Source organism: Cimex lectularius, unplaced genomic scaffold (genome assembly GCF_000648675.2).
Source record: "Cimex lectularius strain Harlan isolate CLEC.00 unplaced genomic scaffold, Clec_2.1 scaffold31, whole genome shotgun sequence".
Lineage (NCBI taxonomy): Eukaryota > Metazoa > Arthropoda > Insecta > Hemiptera > Cimicidae > Cimex > Cimex lectularius.
Window position 1 is genome coordinate 199,625 of NW_019392645.1, and position 18,109 is coordinate 217,733.

Genomic DNA, 18,109 nt, shown 5'->3' on the forward strand with positions numbered 1-18,109 from the left:
TTGAAATTAAAAAAGATTAATTTGACGGATAAAGCTAAATATAAATTATGGCGATGGTATGATGATTACAGTAAAGAAAATCTTTTCAAATCCAATCTTGGATATTCTTATATAATTAAAAATTGAGAACGAAATGGCAGACTCGATGGCAAAAGAGGCCTTAACTGGAATTTCCAGAACCTCTGGCATGCCTGGAGGCTTCCTTGCAATAACAATTGCAATCATTCTCCAGGCCTTCAGGAAAAAAAGAAATCTTATTTAGAATCGGCCACTCCTGGCTCACCCATAGCTACATCCTTGAAACTTATTATCGCTTAAACCGATGTCAATCTGTTCATTTCCTATCATTATTTCTAAGATGATAACTGAGGACAGACCCACCACCAAATTCGCAAAGACCTACAGTCCATGCTAAAGAATAATTCGAAGCCAATCAACAAAATCTTCAAGTTAACAGACATCCAACATATAGAATAAAACGTATTAGTTCAAAGTATCTCCAGTGGGCTTGGATTGTATACAAAAACAATGGTTAATATTATAAACCGAATAGATTAATAATAATGGATTGATTTAAAACTATGAAGAGATTGCTGGTCATAGGTCTAGGAGATGTTCGATGATGTTTCCCGCCGAGACGGTGCCATGTTTTCTCCACCCCCTGCGATAAAACTGGGTCTCGAGAAAACTATTTCCAGCCCCGTTTATTCAGTCAATTTACTTAATCCATTTCTTTTGACATCTTGTAAAATCGAATATTTTCCTGCTGCCCTATGACCAGAAAACTCCTCCCTGGTAATCACTTTTTCCTTCTTTACAAAATCAGGGTAAAAAAGAGGTTTTTTTGTACCCTAGATCCAAGTGTAAATAAAGGAGAGATTTTGTAGTGTAAAGAGTGACAAACTGCCAGGCTTTGTTTATAGCTATCTTCAGATCTGAAAGAGATTTGAACTAAACCCACTCAACAAGCATTTCAAAGTAATTGCTTTGTTTATTTTTAAATACTCAAATTTATATTTAATGTTTTGATAACTCTTAAACGATTTATGAAATTACAGCAATTGACAAAAACAAATATGATCAAATACACCATGGCTTAACGGGCTATTATTCATTTGAGATAAGATATAATTAAACGTTGAACTTTCGAAACGATTTATAATTATTGGATTATTGTTATAGATTGGATATTGTGTGCCACTTTTTTACACCTTTATTACTATGCGTTTTAATTAAATTTAGCGGTGTTTCATATGTTTGTAAGCTGGACGCTCCAGGCCTGGAGAATGATTGCAATCGTTATTGCAAGGAAGCCTCCAGGCATGCCAGAAGTTCTGGAAATTCCAGTTAACGATTGGATTTGAGAAGATTTTCTTTCACATCATCACCATAGTTTATATTTAGCGTTTTTCCGTCAGATTAACCGTTTTTAACTTCAAATTAACCTTTTTTAACTGGAAATTAACCTTTTTAAACTATATACTTTTAAAATTAGCCCTTTTTAACTTAAAATTAACCTGTTTAAAGTTAAAATATCCCTTTTTAATTTCAAATTAAAGTAGCCATTTATGATTTTTAATTACAAAACCAAACACAACCTCCTTTTGAATTAGGAAAAGTCATGACACAAAATTCTACAACGGAAGAAATTATTTGACCATAGCTTTTGTTCCGTCAAATTTACCCTTTTAATTTCAAATTAACTTTTTAAATTTCAAATTAACCATTTTTAACTTCTGACTAACCGTTTTTAATTTCAAGTTAACCCTTTTTTTAAAGCATTAAAAAAACATAGGAGATGGATGAAATATAATCGTGTAAAAGTAAAATTCCTTTATATTTGAGAATTTGTTTTTAAAAGTAAAATAAATTGCTCTCTTAGAAAGCCATATGAATATTAATTGTAATAAAATTAAAAGTTATATAAAATAAAAAATAAAAATGAAGGATTTTTTTTAAATTTGAGATAAAATGATTCTTATATTAATTAGAGTTTCTTTAAAATATAAAATAATTGATCAATAAAAAAATTGTTTTATATTTCAAATAAAATTCGAATTAATAGAAGAATCCTGTTCTTATATTTAATTTTTACCTTTAATTTTAATTATAATTAATTTTCATGTGTTATGCTAGATAAGAACCAATTTTGTATTTTAAAAAGTTCTCAAAAAAGAAGATTCCTGAAATGAAATATTTCTAACTATGAAATTTTATATAACTTTTAATTAATTTTCTTGTGGTAGTTTAAACAACTTATTTTACAGGCAAAAAATGACAAATTAAAACAAGACCCCTTTACTTTCGTACTTAATTTTGTATAATTTTAAATTTTAATATCAACTAATTTTCACTTGGTCTTCTAAGGGTTCAATTATTTTATATTCGCTTATATTTCATACTATGTCCTATGTTTTTTAAAGACTTAAAAAAAGAGTTAATTGATAGTAAGAAAAAGTTAATTTGAAATTAAAAAGGGTTATTAAAAGAAGTTAATTTGAAATTAAAACGGTTTAATTTGACGGAAAAACTGTAAAACTGAATATAATTTACATAAAAAATAGCTGAAGTTTTTCTGGGGACATTTCAGACGAACTATCTATTTTCATAGCGTTCATTTTAAAATATGTAAAAATATATTTTACAAAAAAAGGCGTTTAATTGTATGATTTCTTAACGGATACAGAGATTCAAATGAAACTATTTTTCAAATTTGATATGGCAGATTTAATTTTCTTTTACTGTGCACTTATTCAAGCCTATCTTCTATTAAATTAACATTTACTCAACTCAATTATATTTAAAACAATTAATGGCAATATGAAAATCTTTAAAATGTAACTTCTAGAGCCGTAACTTTAACTTTTTAAATCCAACGAGAAACTTATTGTTTGTAACTATTGGTTTTTTTTAATCTTTAGATAAGCTAAACATGGGTGAGTTAATAATATTTTCTTTAAATTTGTTAATTTTTAAACTAAAGATGGTTAAAACGTGCTGAGCTTTATCTTTCAAAATACGTAGTTACGTCAGTTATCAGTAAACACCGTGTCCTGGTCTATTTGACAGTTTGATGTACTCTTTTTTTCTATTTGAAAGAAATCTAGATTTTTTGTAGAATGAGCCACCATTTTTGAAAACTATTATATACTACAATTCAATTTTAGAGCAGTGGTAGTTTGTCGAAATGGCATCTGGCAACTGTTCATTATTAAAAGAATTCACAGTTTGCCAACTACACCTCCCCAGCTCGGGTTCGAGTTAGTCAACAAGAATCACTCATCTTTTATTTTCAATGGGGTAAATGATACTTGGTACTTATCAGAAACCATATCGTCTAAGAGGAAAGTTTTGCTCGTGTGACTTTCTCCACAGAGCACAAGGTACAGTGCGTTTTCCTTGCCGTGCATAAAAATAGAAATGCAAAAAATAGTTCTGAGATAATTGACCGGTTTGAATAGACTAGCTGATCTTTGGTCGGAGCCCGCCTCGTTCAGTTCAATTTTCTCGTTCTTTTTCAATTTTCTGAAACCGTCGTCGGCCAATAGTCTCAAGCTAACATTCGACTTGTTAAACCCGTGATTGTGTTAGGAAAAAAAGAAGGAAATATTTCGACAAAGATACAACGCCAAAAACAACCTCTTTTGAATTTGAAAAAGACATGACATACAAAATTTTACAAGGCAAGAGTTTTTACTATAGCTTTTTTCCGTTAAATTAGCCTCTTCTAACTTCAAATTAACACTTTGTATTTTGAAATTACAACACCAATCACGACCTCTTTTAAATTAAGAAAAAGGCATGGCATTAAATTTGTCAAGACAAGAGATTATTTGGACGAGGCTTTTACCATCAAATTAATCCTTTTTAACTTCAAATTAATCCTGTTTAACTTTAAATAAACACTTTTTAATTTCGAGTCAACCCTTGTTCATTTCAGATTAACCCGTTCTTTAAAGCATTAAAAATTTTTAAGGATATAGTACGAAATATAAGCAATGTAAAATTCTTATTTATTTGATTGTTTTAAATATAAAATCATTGGACTCTTAGAAGATCATAGATAAAGTATTTACAATTAAAATTAAAAAATATTTAAAATTAAGTATGGAAATAAACGATTCTTCTTTTAATTTTGATTTCTTTACCCTATAAAATGGGTTCTTATGTAAAATAACACAGGAAAATGAATTAAAATTTACATAAAATTACATGTAAAAATAAGAAATCTTCTTTTTTGAGAATTAAAAAAAAATATAATTAGTTCTTATCTAAAACACAGCATACAAATTAATTACAATTAAAGTTAATAGTTTAAAATTAAATAACAAAACAAATGATTCGATTAAATCGATTAAAAATTTCGATTTAATTGAAGAATCATTTTATCTCACCCCCAAAGAAGATACAACTGAATTTTAATTGTAATTAATTTTCAGATGGTCTTTTAAGGGCAGTGACTTTATATTTTTAAAAAGAAAAAAAATGTATGTAAAGGAATTTTTCTTAGCACGCTTTATTTCATACCGTCTCCTAAGTATTTTAACTCTTTAAAAAAGGGTTAACGTGAAATGAAAAACGGAGTTGGAAGTTAAAAAGGGTTAATTTGAAGGGAAATCCACAGTCAAATAATCTCTCCCGTTGTACAATTTTGTAGGTTACGACCTTTTCCTAATTCAAAAAGGGTTGTGTTTGTTGTGGTAATTTGAAATTAAAAAGGGCTAATTTGAAATTAAAAAAGGTTAATTTTAATTACAAAAGGTTAATTTGAAATTAAAAAGCGATATTTTGAGATCAAAAAAGTTTAATTTAGTAAAACGTGTATTCAAAATAATCGGTTGCCTTGTACAATTTTGTACGTCATACATTTTTCCTAATTCAAAAATGGTTGTGGTAGTTTGAAATTAAAAAAGGCTAATTTGAAATTAAAAAGGTTAATTTTATCACAAAAGGATAATTTGAAATTGAAAAGCTATATTTTTAGATTAAAAAAGTTTAATTTGGTAAAACGTGTAGTTGAAATAATCTGTTGCCCTGTACAATTTTCCACGTCATACTTTTTTCCTAATTCAAAAAGGGTTGTGTTGGTTGTGGTAATTTGAAATTAAAAAGAGCTAATTTGAAACTAAAAAAAGGTTAATTTTAATTGCAAAAGGTTAATTTGAAATTAAAAAGCGATATTTTGTGATTAAAAAAGGTAATTTGGTAAAACCTATAGTCAAAATAACCTATTGCCTAGTACAATTTTGTACGTCATATTTTTCCTAATTCAAAACTGGTTGTGTTTGTTGTGGTAATTTGAAATTAAAAAGGATTAAATGGAAGTAAAAAAGGGTTTATTTAAAATCAAGAATGGATTAATTTTAAGTTTAAAAGGGTGAATTTGAAATTACAAATCGTTAATTTTAAGTTCAAAAACGTCAATTTGAAATTAAAAAAGCTTTATATGAAATTAAAAAGGGGGTAATTAGTTGAAAAAGTTAATGTGAAATTAAAAAAAGATTAATTTGAAGTTAAAAGGGTTAATTTTAAAAGGGTTAATTTAATTTAAATTAAAATGCTACAGTTTTGTGTTTTTTGGGGAAAAAAGCCTGCATTCGGAAGGATAAAAATTTTCTGCAATTTTTTTTATTTTTTCAAAATATGCATATGGGGTGCGAAAAACGATTATCAACCTTTTGTCAGCCATGCGTAGACGTAGATGTAATGTTTGGGCTGCACCCTTTAAGAGCTGTCCTGTACTTATAGCAGACCGGTGAGTCCTAGTTAAGGAATTTGATTAATAGGCCCACATCCCAAAACCTGCGGGCAAATGTGGTCCCACGTTTGTTCGTAGGTGTGTATGTGTGTGTGGCCTCTGTTTCTATACACAATCTGCATGTGCCGTGCTGGGTTTTGCCAATTTTCTTCAGGTGTCCATTTAGTTTGCTGCGTCCAGTTACGAATCCTGTTAGGATTCGAAGTTATTTCCTACTTCCTATTATGCCTTCTGTTATTTCTTCCCTTCCAGAATTTTTTAGGAGATTCTTCGAATGTTTATACCCAATGAATCAAGTCCACTGTTACCTCATTTCGATTTTGCCCTTTTGTCTAAGGTACTCATTGATAGTGTAAATTCTATACCACAGAAGGGTTCGTGACCTTTCAGCGGTATGGCATTTCCTTGCAAGGGCTTTGCCAGCCATGCCATACTCTTACAGTGACACTACCACATGAACACTGACACACCTGAAGGGCAAATTGAGAATACAGTTCTTCTCATTTAGATTCAGACAAATTGACATATGTGATGAGCGTGTTTGGGGCCGTTTAATTAGTATAGACATCCTGCAAGCTTTTCTTTTTTTAAGAATTTTATGGGACAGGAAAACGAGTCGACACTTTTCGTAATTTTCGCTTGCGAGACAAATACAAACACGGAGGTGGCCCATGATTATGTAATAAGTTGGTATTTCACAATGGCCATGGCGTTGTGCAATATTCAATAACGGGGAAAAAATCAATAAATTTTACAACTATCGTTATTTCTAGTCAAATGAAAATGTTTGAGCGTAATAATGAAAAATCCAGAAATAATCCGATCCGAAAGGTTTGTAGGCTTTGGCCCATATTGTCGACCTCTCTCGTTTCAATGAGCTTCGAATAATTGAGCAATTTCCGCCAATGGTAGGTGGAGCCTACGCAAATAAGAAACTGAATCACAAAAGCGTGGGAGTAGATTTTTGTTGAGGCGAAGGAAAAAAATGCATTTAGAAGCAAGTGGAAAACCTTTTTCCCATGTTTAATCCAACCTTTGCGTAATAGACACAAAAAATCACAGTTTCAATCTGTCAACGAAAGCACATTTAGATAGTAAAATTGCTTATTTGCTAAATAATTTATTTCCCTTGTTTTGACTGTGATTGTTTTAATATTACAAAATTCATAGCTCTAAAATTAAATAACATTGCGGTAATTACAACATGGAAGAGTAAAATATTATTTAATCTTGACATTTCAGTTTTTTTTTTAATGATTTTATTAATAGCCTATACAATTCGCACATATAACAAATGTCATCACAAAACGCTTTTTCACACGGTCACAGCACTAGCACTAAGGCCTATGCTGGTACTTAGTATGAGGGAATAAGGTGCAAGGAGATCTCGAGGTCATCGTTGGCTAAGGTGACGAGGCGGGTTCTCGAGGTGAATATGTACAGGGCTCGAGCAGTGAGGTTAGGATGGATCGAGAGGTTGGTGTGAAACTTTTGGAATCTGGAACGGATCAGATCGTTGACAAAAGGATTGTTGAGTGTCGTAGGTTGAGGTCGTTGTGGATTGTGTGGTTAATGACGTAGGTTGAGGTCGTTGTGGATTGTGTGGTTAATGACGTAGGTTGAGGTCGTTGTGGATTGTGTGGTTCATGACGTAGGTTGAGGTCGTTGCGGATTGTGTGGTTAAAGACGTAGGTTGAGGTCGTTGTGGATTGTGTGGTTAATGATGTAGGTTGAGGTCGTTGTGGATTGTGTGGTTAGGTGTAGTATCGAGCTTTGACGATTTGTCTGAGGACTTTTGATTGGAACGATTGGATGCGCTGGATGTTGGATGGTCCGAAGTGGTCGCAGTAAAGTATTGTATAAGGATAGTTTGGAGTAGATGGCCACGACGGGTTTCGGTGCAAGAAGTCTTCGTATTTGTCCAAATCTTCTGTTAGGTTTTTGCCTCTTAAATCTTGTGCGAGGATTCCAAGTCTGTCCAAGTATGTCTGTTGTCTACGTTATACATAGCCCTAAGATTTAACTTGTAAGGCAGTCGGTATCTCTTTGTTGTTGATGTACAGTGCATAATGGAAGACGGTTTTTTCCATGTACGCTGGGTACATTTTTCTCATTTAGTCTTGTCCTCCACTTTTTGCGCCAGTATCAAGGTGTTCTTGGATGTTGGAGCTAGGATCGGATTCGAGTTAGGGGACAAAATTGCAGTATATCTGCGTAAATGGTGATGATGTTAGGTGTATACATAGGTCAACAGTATAAATGATACAAAAGAATAGAACCAAAAATGCTTCCTTGTAGGACGCTAGCTTGTATATGTCTGACTTCCGAAAACTCGTTGTCGCACCTCACTCTGAAAGAGCGGTCAGTTAGATATGATTTCAGGCTGATGTAATAAGGAGAGGGTAGGAAGAGTTTAAGTTTATAAAGCATGCCCGGGTGCCAGACCCTATCAAAAGCCTGTGCTACGTTTATTTATTCCCTAGAGCGGAGAAGACAGTGTCGACAACTCGTTGGATCGTGCAATGAAGAGGACGGAAGCTGGATCGGTGAGAAGGAATGGTTTTATGAGTATTTAGAATTGGTATTAAGCGCATTAAAGGTACCTTTCAAGGATTTAGGACGTTGAAGAGTAGTGGGTATGTAATGTGCGGTTGGGAATTTGTGAATAAATTTGCTTTGTTCATTTAAATTGTAAATTTAATGAAAAGAAAAACAATTTAATATGGTTTTAAGGTTTTACTAAGATGAAAACATTATTTTATGATGGTAAAGGTGATTTTATTTTTTCGTTGTTTTACTTCTTTTTGTGTTATATAGTAATTACAAAAGTATGATCAACTTGCAACCAGCAAAGGGCATAAATTGCTTATAGAGTCTGCATTTTCTATGGTTTGTACAAAAAGTAGTGTCAATCCAAAATTATTCTCGTATAAAAAGTGTGAAGAAACTGAGTTATAAAACTATAAGTTTATTTTTACCGTTAGAACCTGAAAGATGTAATAACATGAAGGGGTAAAATTTATAAATTGCAATTTTTCCTTGGCGTTTCTTTCAGTTGAAATTTATTATACGTACGCTTCTGAACTCTAAACACATTCCTGAGATTCTTCAGAAGGCAAATATTTGTGCTTTTTAAAGACAAGGACGTGCCGCGCGCACTTTCTAACCGATGATAACACAAATTCGACATTTTATCAAAAAAGGAAGAAAAATAGGAAAAATCTGTAACTCCTTCTTAGTTTAAGATTAATATTTTAACCGGTCGTATAAAATTTTTCAACGGATTTATTTATTATCTTATTTAAACAGATCAAACGGAAATGATCAATCAATAGAATTTTATTTTATTTTATATACAGCTCAATGATCTCTTCACGGTATACAGTGTGATGAAGCGTTATTAGGAAGTATGGTGTATTAATATTAAGAAAAGAACAAAAAAAGTACTAAAAATATAAATACATAACCAGTGGAATAATTTGGGAGAGAGGGGGAGAGAGAGTGAGAGAGATATATATTAAGTAAGTGAGTGAGTGTTTAAGTGAGTAAGTGAGAGAAAGAATGAGTGGGAGTCCGTGAGTTAGGGATAAAGTGTGAGTAAGTGAGTAAGAGAGAGTGAGTGGGAAAGTGCGTGAGTTAGAGATAGAGAGTAAAATAGTGAGTGATTGAGTGAGAGGGAGAAAAGAAAAAGTGTTAGAGATAGTTGAGAGAATGAGAGAGTAAGTGAGAGAGTGAATGAGGTTGCGAGAGATGAGAGACAGAGATTAGGTGAGTTAGAGAGAAAGAGAGAGAATGAAAAGGAGAGGGGGAGAGAAAGAAAAAGAGAGGATAGATAGATACATAAATAGATAAAGAGAGAGAGAGCGAAAGAAAGAAAGAAAGAGAAAGAAAGAGAAAGAGAGAGAGAGAGAGAGAGAGAGAGAGTGAGAGAGAGGAGGACAAAGAGAGGGAGAGATAGACAAACTACTATTTACCTTACCAATATTCTTTATCCAGCCTTAAAAAAAAAAATAATAATAATAATACGGCATCATAAGGCTAAATCTACTCAAAATATTATGCCTCAAATCTAAAAGGTAGTGAAATTTATTTGACCTTTCAATTTTATACGGATCCAATTTTTTTCGTTCTGTAAAAGACTTTATTATTTTTAATACCATAGAATTTACGTTAATTGGTTTGGATAAAAAACAAAATCTCTAATTTTTATTTCATAATTATTACACTATTTCTATTATATTCTATTTCTACACCTATTCTATATTCTATTTCTACACCTATTCTATATTCTATTTCATTATAGCAATTATTTCATACCACCTAAGTTTTTAATGCTGTAAAGAAAGGGTTAATTTGAAATTAAAAACTGTTAAATCGAAGATAAAAAAAGGGTTAATGTGAAGTTAAAAATGATTAATTTGTAATTAAAAATGATTAATTTGAAATTAAAAAGGGTTATTTTGGAGTTAAAAATGGTTAATTTGAAATTAAAAAGGGTTATTTTGGAGTTAAAAATGGTTAATTTAAAATTAAAAAGGGTTATTTTGGAGTTATAAATGGTTAATTTGAGAAATAAAAAGCTATACAACCCTAACGAGGGATTTAAATTTTTTTCTTTGTCAATTGTAGTAAATTTGATAGGATTTTACATTTAAATACAAAATTATTTATTTTAATTCTTTTTATACCTATTAGCATAAATTCTGTGAAATATTTTGGATCCGTATAGAAGTAAGAGGTCAAATAAATTTCGTTATCATTTAGATTTGATATATAATATTTTGAGTACATTTAGCCTTATGTTGTCACACAATTAGCGGTTGTCACTTTCGTCCTTTTTTTGTAACCTTGTGATTAAGTCTAATGAGTCCTCTCGCTACTCCATTCAAACGAATCGGTCCTCCGGGCTGGATAAGGTAAGGTAAAGAGTAGTTTGTAGAACTTAAAATATTTGGTTGCGATTAATTTATTTACAAACGGTATTTTGAGGTCGTTGTAGAGGGTGGTATTGGAGACATAATAGATTCTGAATACTGAATTTGTTGGATGTTTGTAGGCCACATAGTTTTAGTCCATGTGACCAATTCAGTAGTGCTTTGTACCGTCAGTTTTTTTGTCGACAAGTTAAATTTCCGCCCAAGTAGTTAGTTACGTTTGTATGTGATAAACTCCAAAGTAGCGTACACAGCCCGTTTTGGAGATAGGCTTGGGGAATACTGAGTAAGGGGTTTTGCTTTAGGAGAGAAATGTAACATGGTTGAATTTGTTTTCGTCATCCTCCAAAGTTTGCTCCATTCGGCTATTCTTTGTAAGAAGAAAGCCAAGCTGTGTCGTCTGCAAAGGATGCAAGAAGGGTAGAGATTGTAGTTGGGATGTCTGAGGTGTAGAGGAGATACAGGATAGGTCCGAGCACACTGCCCTGTGCCACTCCCGCTCCGACAGGACAATACTCAGAGTAGTCCGACCCTTGGTGAAATCGGAAGAATCGTCCTGTGAGGTAGGAGAAAGGAGGCTTTAGTTTGTATAGGAGACCCTCATGCCACACAAGGTCGATCTCTTATGACACGTCTAGGAAGGTCCCCATGCAGTTCCCACATTCTTTACTCTTTAAGATGAGGATGTGTGGTCTATAACACAAACAACTGCACCATCTGTAGATTTATGATTCAAGAACATTTTGTTTGAGGAAGTTGTTTTTTTAAATTAATTACACATAATTCCAGAAAGCAAATCCGTTTAAAGCTGAAAGAAAAGGCGCATCGGTGACCGACGGCCAGCTACAACAAGCCTAATTATAAACAAGACGGTATCACCAACGGAAATAACGACTGGGGTCTTCGCTCGTGGGAACATCGCTACCGGTCGGCGGGTTTAACATGCCAAGGAATCCCTGTTTCCACCGCGACTGGACCATAAATTGACCTAGACGGAATCCAACACCCCTAAGTCCCTAACTGAATCAAAACGATAAAGTTGTATTTAGGACAGCTTTATCGTTCAAGCTCTGAAGATCCCCGAGAGCGAGAGTTCATGGCCAGAGACCGGGGATGAATCAGGTTTTAATAAAAGCGATGACCTTTGTTAAAAACTATCTGGCATCGTTGTACCGTTTATCATGAATTCCAAGACCGTTTATCATGGATGTTTTTTAAAAGAAAATAAACAAAATCAAATAGAATAGATCCATAAATGCTGAGACCGTCTCAATACCGCGACCTTTGGAATATTTTCATAGGTTGCTTGTCAACATGTTAGTAGTGATTTAGTAAAACTAAATTTATCATAACAAATTTATCGCCTAGGGTAAACAATATATTATTTTTAAAAAAGAAAATCTTTTTAAAGCTGATATTCATAACACTTCTTTAAGACGTACAACTGAATGGGAAGACAATGGGCGGAACCCAATGAATGAGGGCCGAATGTGTTTTTTAACTCAATAAGCAAGGCATTAAACTAACAAGACAGCTTCAAACGCTATAGAATGTAATAACACATCAACGAAACCTAAAGTAGATACATTAAAAAATATGTTATGAATAAATCTTGAGTTTTTTTATAATAAAACTTCATATAAGAAAAAGATATTTTTAGGCGTGGCGATGTCCTAGTTTCGTTAGGAAATGCAATTATCCCAATAGACCGGCTGTTGATTAAACTGATCCGTACAAAGATCAATGGTGATCATGGAGTTGATGCCCGTGGTATTTTTATTTATTTATTTACTTTTTTTACGACTTACCGAATGGCATGATTGTAAAGTATCAGCGTCTGTCCAACTTGAGATTGAAGAATCCTTATACCCTTCGAGGATGCTTGTGACCGACTGAAAAAGCCGGGGATAGAAAACGGCGGTGCGATGCGGCATAGCGGTGCCCTTCGCCGTCCTCCTTCCATCGACGGGCGCATGCTCCGTCCCCTACTCTCAAGGTGTGTTCATCCGCTCAGAACTGACAACTGACAGTTGACGCTGACAGTCACTACTGTCAATTGGCAGTATTGTCGTCGAACGGAACCTGCAACACGTTAACAAAAACGAAATTTTACGTAAAAGTTCAGCTTTCTTGTTGAACACTAAAATCCGGTTGCAAAATAGAACAGGGGTCATCACCCTTAGTACATATTTAGAAGGACCTTAGCAGTAACCATGGAGCTCAATTTAAAGCGATCTCGAACATTTTAACTTAATTCTAAAACATTTTTGTTTTGTTCATAATGTTCTATACATTTTGAATTATTAGTTCGATTCACGTTAATAAAACTAGTCTAATTGAAGTTGGAAGGAGTACTCGATATTCCACCATCGACCCTCTTGTATTAGACACACATTCACGCTAATAAATGTATAAAAATATTACCCCTGTACCTTTATAAACAACTAGACATAAATTAGCCTAATTGGGAGATCGTTGGATATTTGACATTCCGCCATCAATGTACTATACTACTAAATTCGCTGTACTGTACACACATTCATGCTAATAAATACATCACTTTTAATTTGTTTTATGTGGCATTCTAGATAACATGTGAGGGGGCAGGGTTGTTGGTTCGAGTTGTTGAGCAACCAGATAACAAGGGTCAGTGCACCTAGGCTGTACCAGTCTGAACGGGTATGGCAGGAGTTAGTTTGGGGGGTGGAGTTCTGTTGTCTTTGTGGCCGCGTCCGACGTTTTAGCTGTTGATACACCTCGTAGCCTTTGTAGTTTGCTGGTTGGTTTTTACCGCAGAGAGCGCAGACGGCTGAGGCTCTTTCGGTACTCTTCGCCCTTGTGCATAACACCACACTTGATACATCTCGGAAGGTGATGGCAGTACGTCTTACCATGTCCTTATTAATGACAATGGAAGCATTGTACTATCTCCTCCGAGGAAGTAGCTATTCTACCTTCACTCTCGTGTGGAAAATTGACGTCGCTCCGTATATTTGTTGGGCAAAGGATGTGGGTTCGACATCCACGAAAAACAATGGTAATGGCACACTTTTTGTCCCGTCATTTCCTCTCATTTGAGGAGTTTGAAGAGTAGTTGGAGACGTTGGTAACGTTGAACATCATTTCGTTGAGCTCTTCCTTAATGGCTTTGATTGTTGTTGTGTGATGCAGGTTTCTTACTACGAATCCCAGTGATCTCTCTTCTTTGAGTTGGTACGTGTAGAACTGTGCTTTCGTCTCGGTATTTTTATTTCACTGCTCTGCCTTTAATTACACCCGCAGGAATAACCTAGTCGTTGTCGGACCCCAAAGAACCGCTCTGTTTTATAATAATATAATTTTAAAAAACTGTTTTTTTAATTTTCCTCGTTCAATTATATAAAATCAAATTTATTACGCGATTGTAAATAAAAACAAAGATATTTGTTGCAGTGTAAAAGATTAAATGTGTTCAATTTGACAGTCAATCTGTCAATCTCAGTCAATCAAATATTGTAAAGTTAGTAGAACTTTTATCTCGTTGGTCAAACAGTTTAAACTTTTAATTAAAAACAAAATTGAGCAATCTGTTTGCTTATTTTACCTAGTTTATCTCCCGCCTTGTGGTCTGCAATCAAATGACCGTCTTCTTCTTGAAGCGGGCCCTCAATATCATGTCAGTTGAGTGAACCCAACCCTTGGAAAATAGGATCGAGTACGAAACAACAATTAACTGTTATGAAAAACAAGTTACGCGTTGTTTGTATCTTGCGGAAAATAGGCACTACATTTCCACTAACTACGCACTCAAACCATAAATTATAGGAAATTTTGTTATTCCAAAACAGTTCAACGAGAGATTCAATCTAAATTCATCAGTAAGTACAACTAATACAGGTACAAAAATTGTCATCAACTTCTAAAATTGAATTTACACATTTTATGTAAAGTGTGGTTGAGATGAAAAATTAGCGACACGAGGGGGATTCGAACCCTCTACTTCCGGCTCTATGCCACGGAGAGCTCGTGTTACTAATTTTTTCATTTAAACCACACTTTATATAAAAATTATAAATTCAATTTAAATTATTGGTTAACTGAAACATATGTATTTAAAAAAATGTTTCTTGAACAAATTTTCAGTTCCATACACGAATTTCTTTTTACAACCGATTGCCTCCTGATACTGACTACACTCACAACAGATTCTCTTTCTTAATAGATTTAGTAATTATGGAAACGAGCCGAAGCTATTACGAGCTCGTTATTAAAACAGTGTTATTTGTTCGATGAAAGCGAAGGAAAGCATTCACTGACGGAGAAGAACTTGGACTCTTTGTCGTTTTATGTGTGATCGTGTTGAAAATTTATTAAAATTTAGAGTATGATCTGAGGTGTTTTTCTCTTTAGGCCGAGATGGACGAACCAGCGCCTGTCGACAAAGAAGAAGCAGGCACGGAGCCGAATGGACTTTCACAAGCACAAGAGAAAAAAAGTAAGTAGACAGATCGGTTTTGTCTGTTTGTGTAATTGAGAGTGAAGAACTACAATTTGGGTGTAAAATGAAATGTTAAATTGATCCACACTAAACAAGAAATAGCAAATATCACAACGCCCAACCTGTTCTTTTTATTTATTGATGATCTAAGTAGTGGTGTAGAGGGTAAGGTATTGTAAGCGGGCTTGATGTAATTATGTACTCACCGCTAATACCTGATATATACGTTGCCAGCTATAGGCATCCCAGTTGAGGTACTTAGGCCTGGTATGCACGTTGCCAGCTATAGGCATCCCAGTTCAAGTACTTAGTCCTAATTTATAAGTTGCCCGCTATAGGCATCCCAGTTGAGGTACTTAGGCCTGGTATGCACGTTGCCAGCTATAGGCATCCCAGTTCAAGTACTTAGTCCTAATTTATAAGTTGCCCGCTATAGGCATCCCAGTTGAGGTACTTAGGCCTGGTATGCACGTTGCCAGGTATTGGCATCCCAGGTGAGGTACTTAGTCCTAATTTATTAGTTGCCAGCTATTGGCATGCCAGTTGAGGTATTTAGTCCCGATTTATACGTTGCCAGCTATTGGCATCCCAGTTGAGGTACGTATGCGTGGTATCCAGGTTGCCAGCGATTGGCATGCCAGTTGAAGTGCTTGGCCTGTTTTATACGTTGCCAGCGATTGGCATCTCGATCTTGTTCTGCCTATTCTAGATTTATACTAGGGTGTAAAGAATTCCACCAATTAATTAATTCTTTACACCCTAGTATAAATTTTACATTGGAAATAAATAAAGATGGTGTTTAAACTTTTAAGACTTCAAACTGTTCATATAACAAATAGAAATAGACGTATATAGAAAACCCACAACTACAGACACTATGATATACCAGGAGAGTCTTCTCCCCCATGGACCCAAAAAGCTGCTGAACACATTTGGCTCATAGACGTATGCTGAAACTCCCATTAACACCGCTGCTTATAAAAACAACAAATAAAACCTTGGCTAAAAACAAAGGATTTCAAGAAATATTTATTCATAGGTTGGTAGTAAAAAGGTTTTAAAAAATTAACTTTAAACGAAGCAACAATCGTTTTCAACTACCGCACAAAAAATTAATCGTTTTTTGAAAAGTTTTCGTTGCTTGCCATACATTGGTGAACTATGGGAAAAAGTAGGGAAAATTCCTAAACGAGATGGTTTTAGAGTAGCTTTTGTAGGTGCGTGTTCGAACAAAATTGAACAAATTTTCTGAATTCAAGGACCAACTAAATGAGACTGAACACAATTAAATTTAAATTCAACAGTGCTACAGAGTTTTAATAAAAGGATGGAATTAAATTGGTTTGAGAAATTTGAAATGAAAAAATCTAAAATTAAACATGGAAATAAATGCATAAATAATATAACAGGTTTGTCTCCTATTTTAAACATGTACCTAAATAATGTGTCTCTCGGATTGGGGCCAAATTTTTTTTTGGTGATTCTACACTCCAAATTATCGGACAAGTATACGCCACTTTTTGATAATAGACCCTGGTTTCGCCAAAAATTTTTGATAGTTACAATTTTCCGTTTTTAATATTTTTATTTCGCCGTTCTAATTGTTCAAAACAACTATCTGAATGTATCATTTTAGAGAATTTTTCTGTAGATTGCAATAAACATATAGCAAAAGCTATCAAAGTTTATTAATAACTAAAAAAATTCTAAAAACCGACTATTTTTCGAGTAAACTATGTAACAGCTTTTTTTCTCGTGAAACTAGTACTTGTCGCTTAAGTTGGTTGCAAATGAGTTCGATTGGGTACTAAACTGGACTTCGAGCTCGTTGACCCCAAGAGATAAAGTGCCCTGTACAATCGCGATTATATAAACACACAAAAAAAAATTTTTAAAAATAGAACAACAGTTAAAGCTGCAGGGGTCATACTTTTGAGGGCATGTCTGCCATTTTTTTTCGCAATAGCGAAGGTTATATCAACCCTCGGGGTGCCGGTGGTTTTGAAAAAAGCCCAATTGAAAGTACGTCGGGTTCGAATGCAGGGCCGCTGGATTCGAACCCGGGACCTTTACCTTACAGTGATGAGCGCCGTGTCAACGCCTAAACCGTTACGGCCACCGACGCCCTATCTGCCATTATTATTAATTTAAATCGTGCAATTTAACAGTTTGATCAAAATCCAATAAGACTTGTAGAACCTAAGTAAGCAATTTAGAGAAGCCGAATTTCTTTTCTATCGGTCGTCCGAGAGGCTTCTGCGCGTCAAGAGCATGATTCGTAGATGCCCCCCCCCCGGGAACCTGAGCCGGAAACAAGGAATCGTCATTACGCGATTAAGAATAGGCCATACACGGTTGACACACGGGCACCTGCTCTTGGGCCAAAGCCCGCGCAGGTGCCCCCTATGCAGAGAAAGGTTGCTCGATGTGTCCCACATACTGGAAACATGCCATGCCTTGGCTCCCTACAGGGAGCGTGTAGGCGGCCATCCAATCTTAAGATGGTACTCGAGCACTGCAGCGAGTTTCAGGGTCCCCTGTTCCGCTTTTTAGGGGAAATTGGGTTTTTTTATTGTATACAATATGTCTTATGTGTTGTGTGTCTATATGTTTTGTCTGAGTGCATGTATTTATTAGCGTGAATGGCGAGGGTTAAATATAACACCATCATCGCCCCTCGAACGTTGAGAGCGTATGAGTGTGTGTTCGGGGTCGATGGCGGAATATTTATACAAGTACTTCATCGACCCCAATCTTGATTAGTTTGAGTATAGGTCGGTGGAGGAATGTCAAGTACTGCACCGACCAAACGGAATGAGTGTATTGTATGGATGTATTTATGTGTATGAATGTAGTGTTTGAAAGTGTAAATAGAATATTTACTTAGTTGGGGCTGAAATGACCTAGATGTCGGAAGCCCCAGTTTAAAAAAAAAAAAAA

General features: G+C 34.5%; 2 protein-coding genes across 6 annotated transcripts in view; one reads left to right on the plus strand and one right to left on the minus strand.

Moving 5' to 3' along the window:
- LOC106670473 overlaps positions 1–12,608 on the minus strand; it is a 24,934-nt gene extending 12,326 nt beyond the window's left edge. The window contains exon 1 of the mRNA XM_014400869.2: positions 12,501–12,608. Within this exon, the coding sequence (XP_014256355.1) occupies positions 12,501–12,510 (10 nt within the window). The 5' untranslated portion in view covers positions 12,511–12,608. The remainder of the gene's footprint in view (positions 1–12,500) is intronic.
- LOC106670472 (uncharacterized MFS-type transporter C09D4.1-like) overlaps positions 1–18,109 on the plus strand; it is a 49,502-nt gene that overhangs the window by 1,641 nt on the left and 29,752 nt on the right. Inside the window, exons 1-2 of one of the 5 annotated variants that reach the window (XM_014400864.2) lie at positions 3,238–3,383; positions 15,082–15,166. In XM_014400864.2, the coding sequence (XP_014256350.1) occupies positions 15,088–15,166 (79 nt within the window). In that variant the 5' untranslated portion in view covers positions 3,238–3,383; positions 15,082–15,087. Of the gene's footprint in view, positions 1–3,237; positions 3,384–8,265; positions 8,305–14,334; positions 14,550–14,831; positions 15,020–15,081; positions 15,167–18,109 lie in introns of those variants that run through there. The other 4 variants (XM_024230410.1, XM_014400863.2, XM_024230411.1 and 1 more) reach the window with 4 other exon arrangements.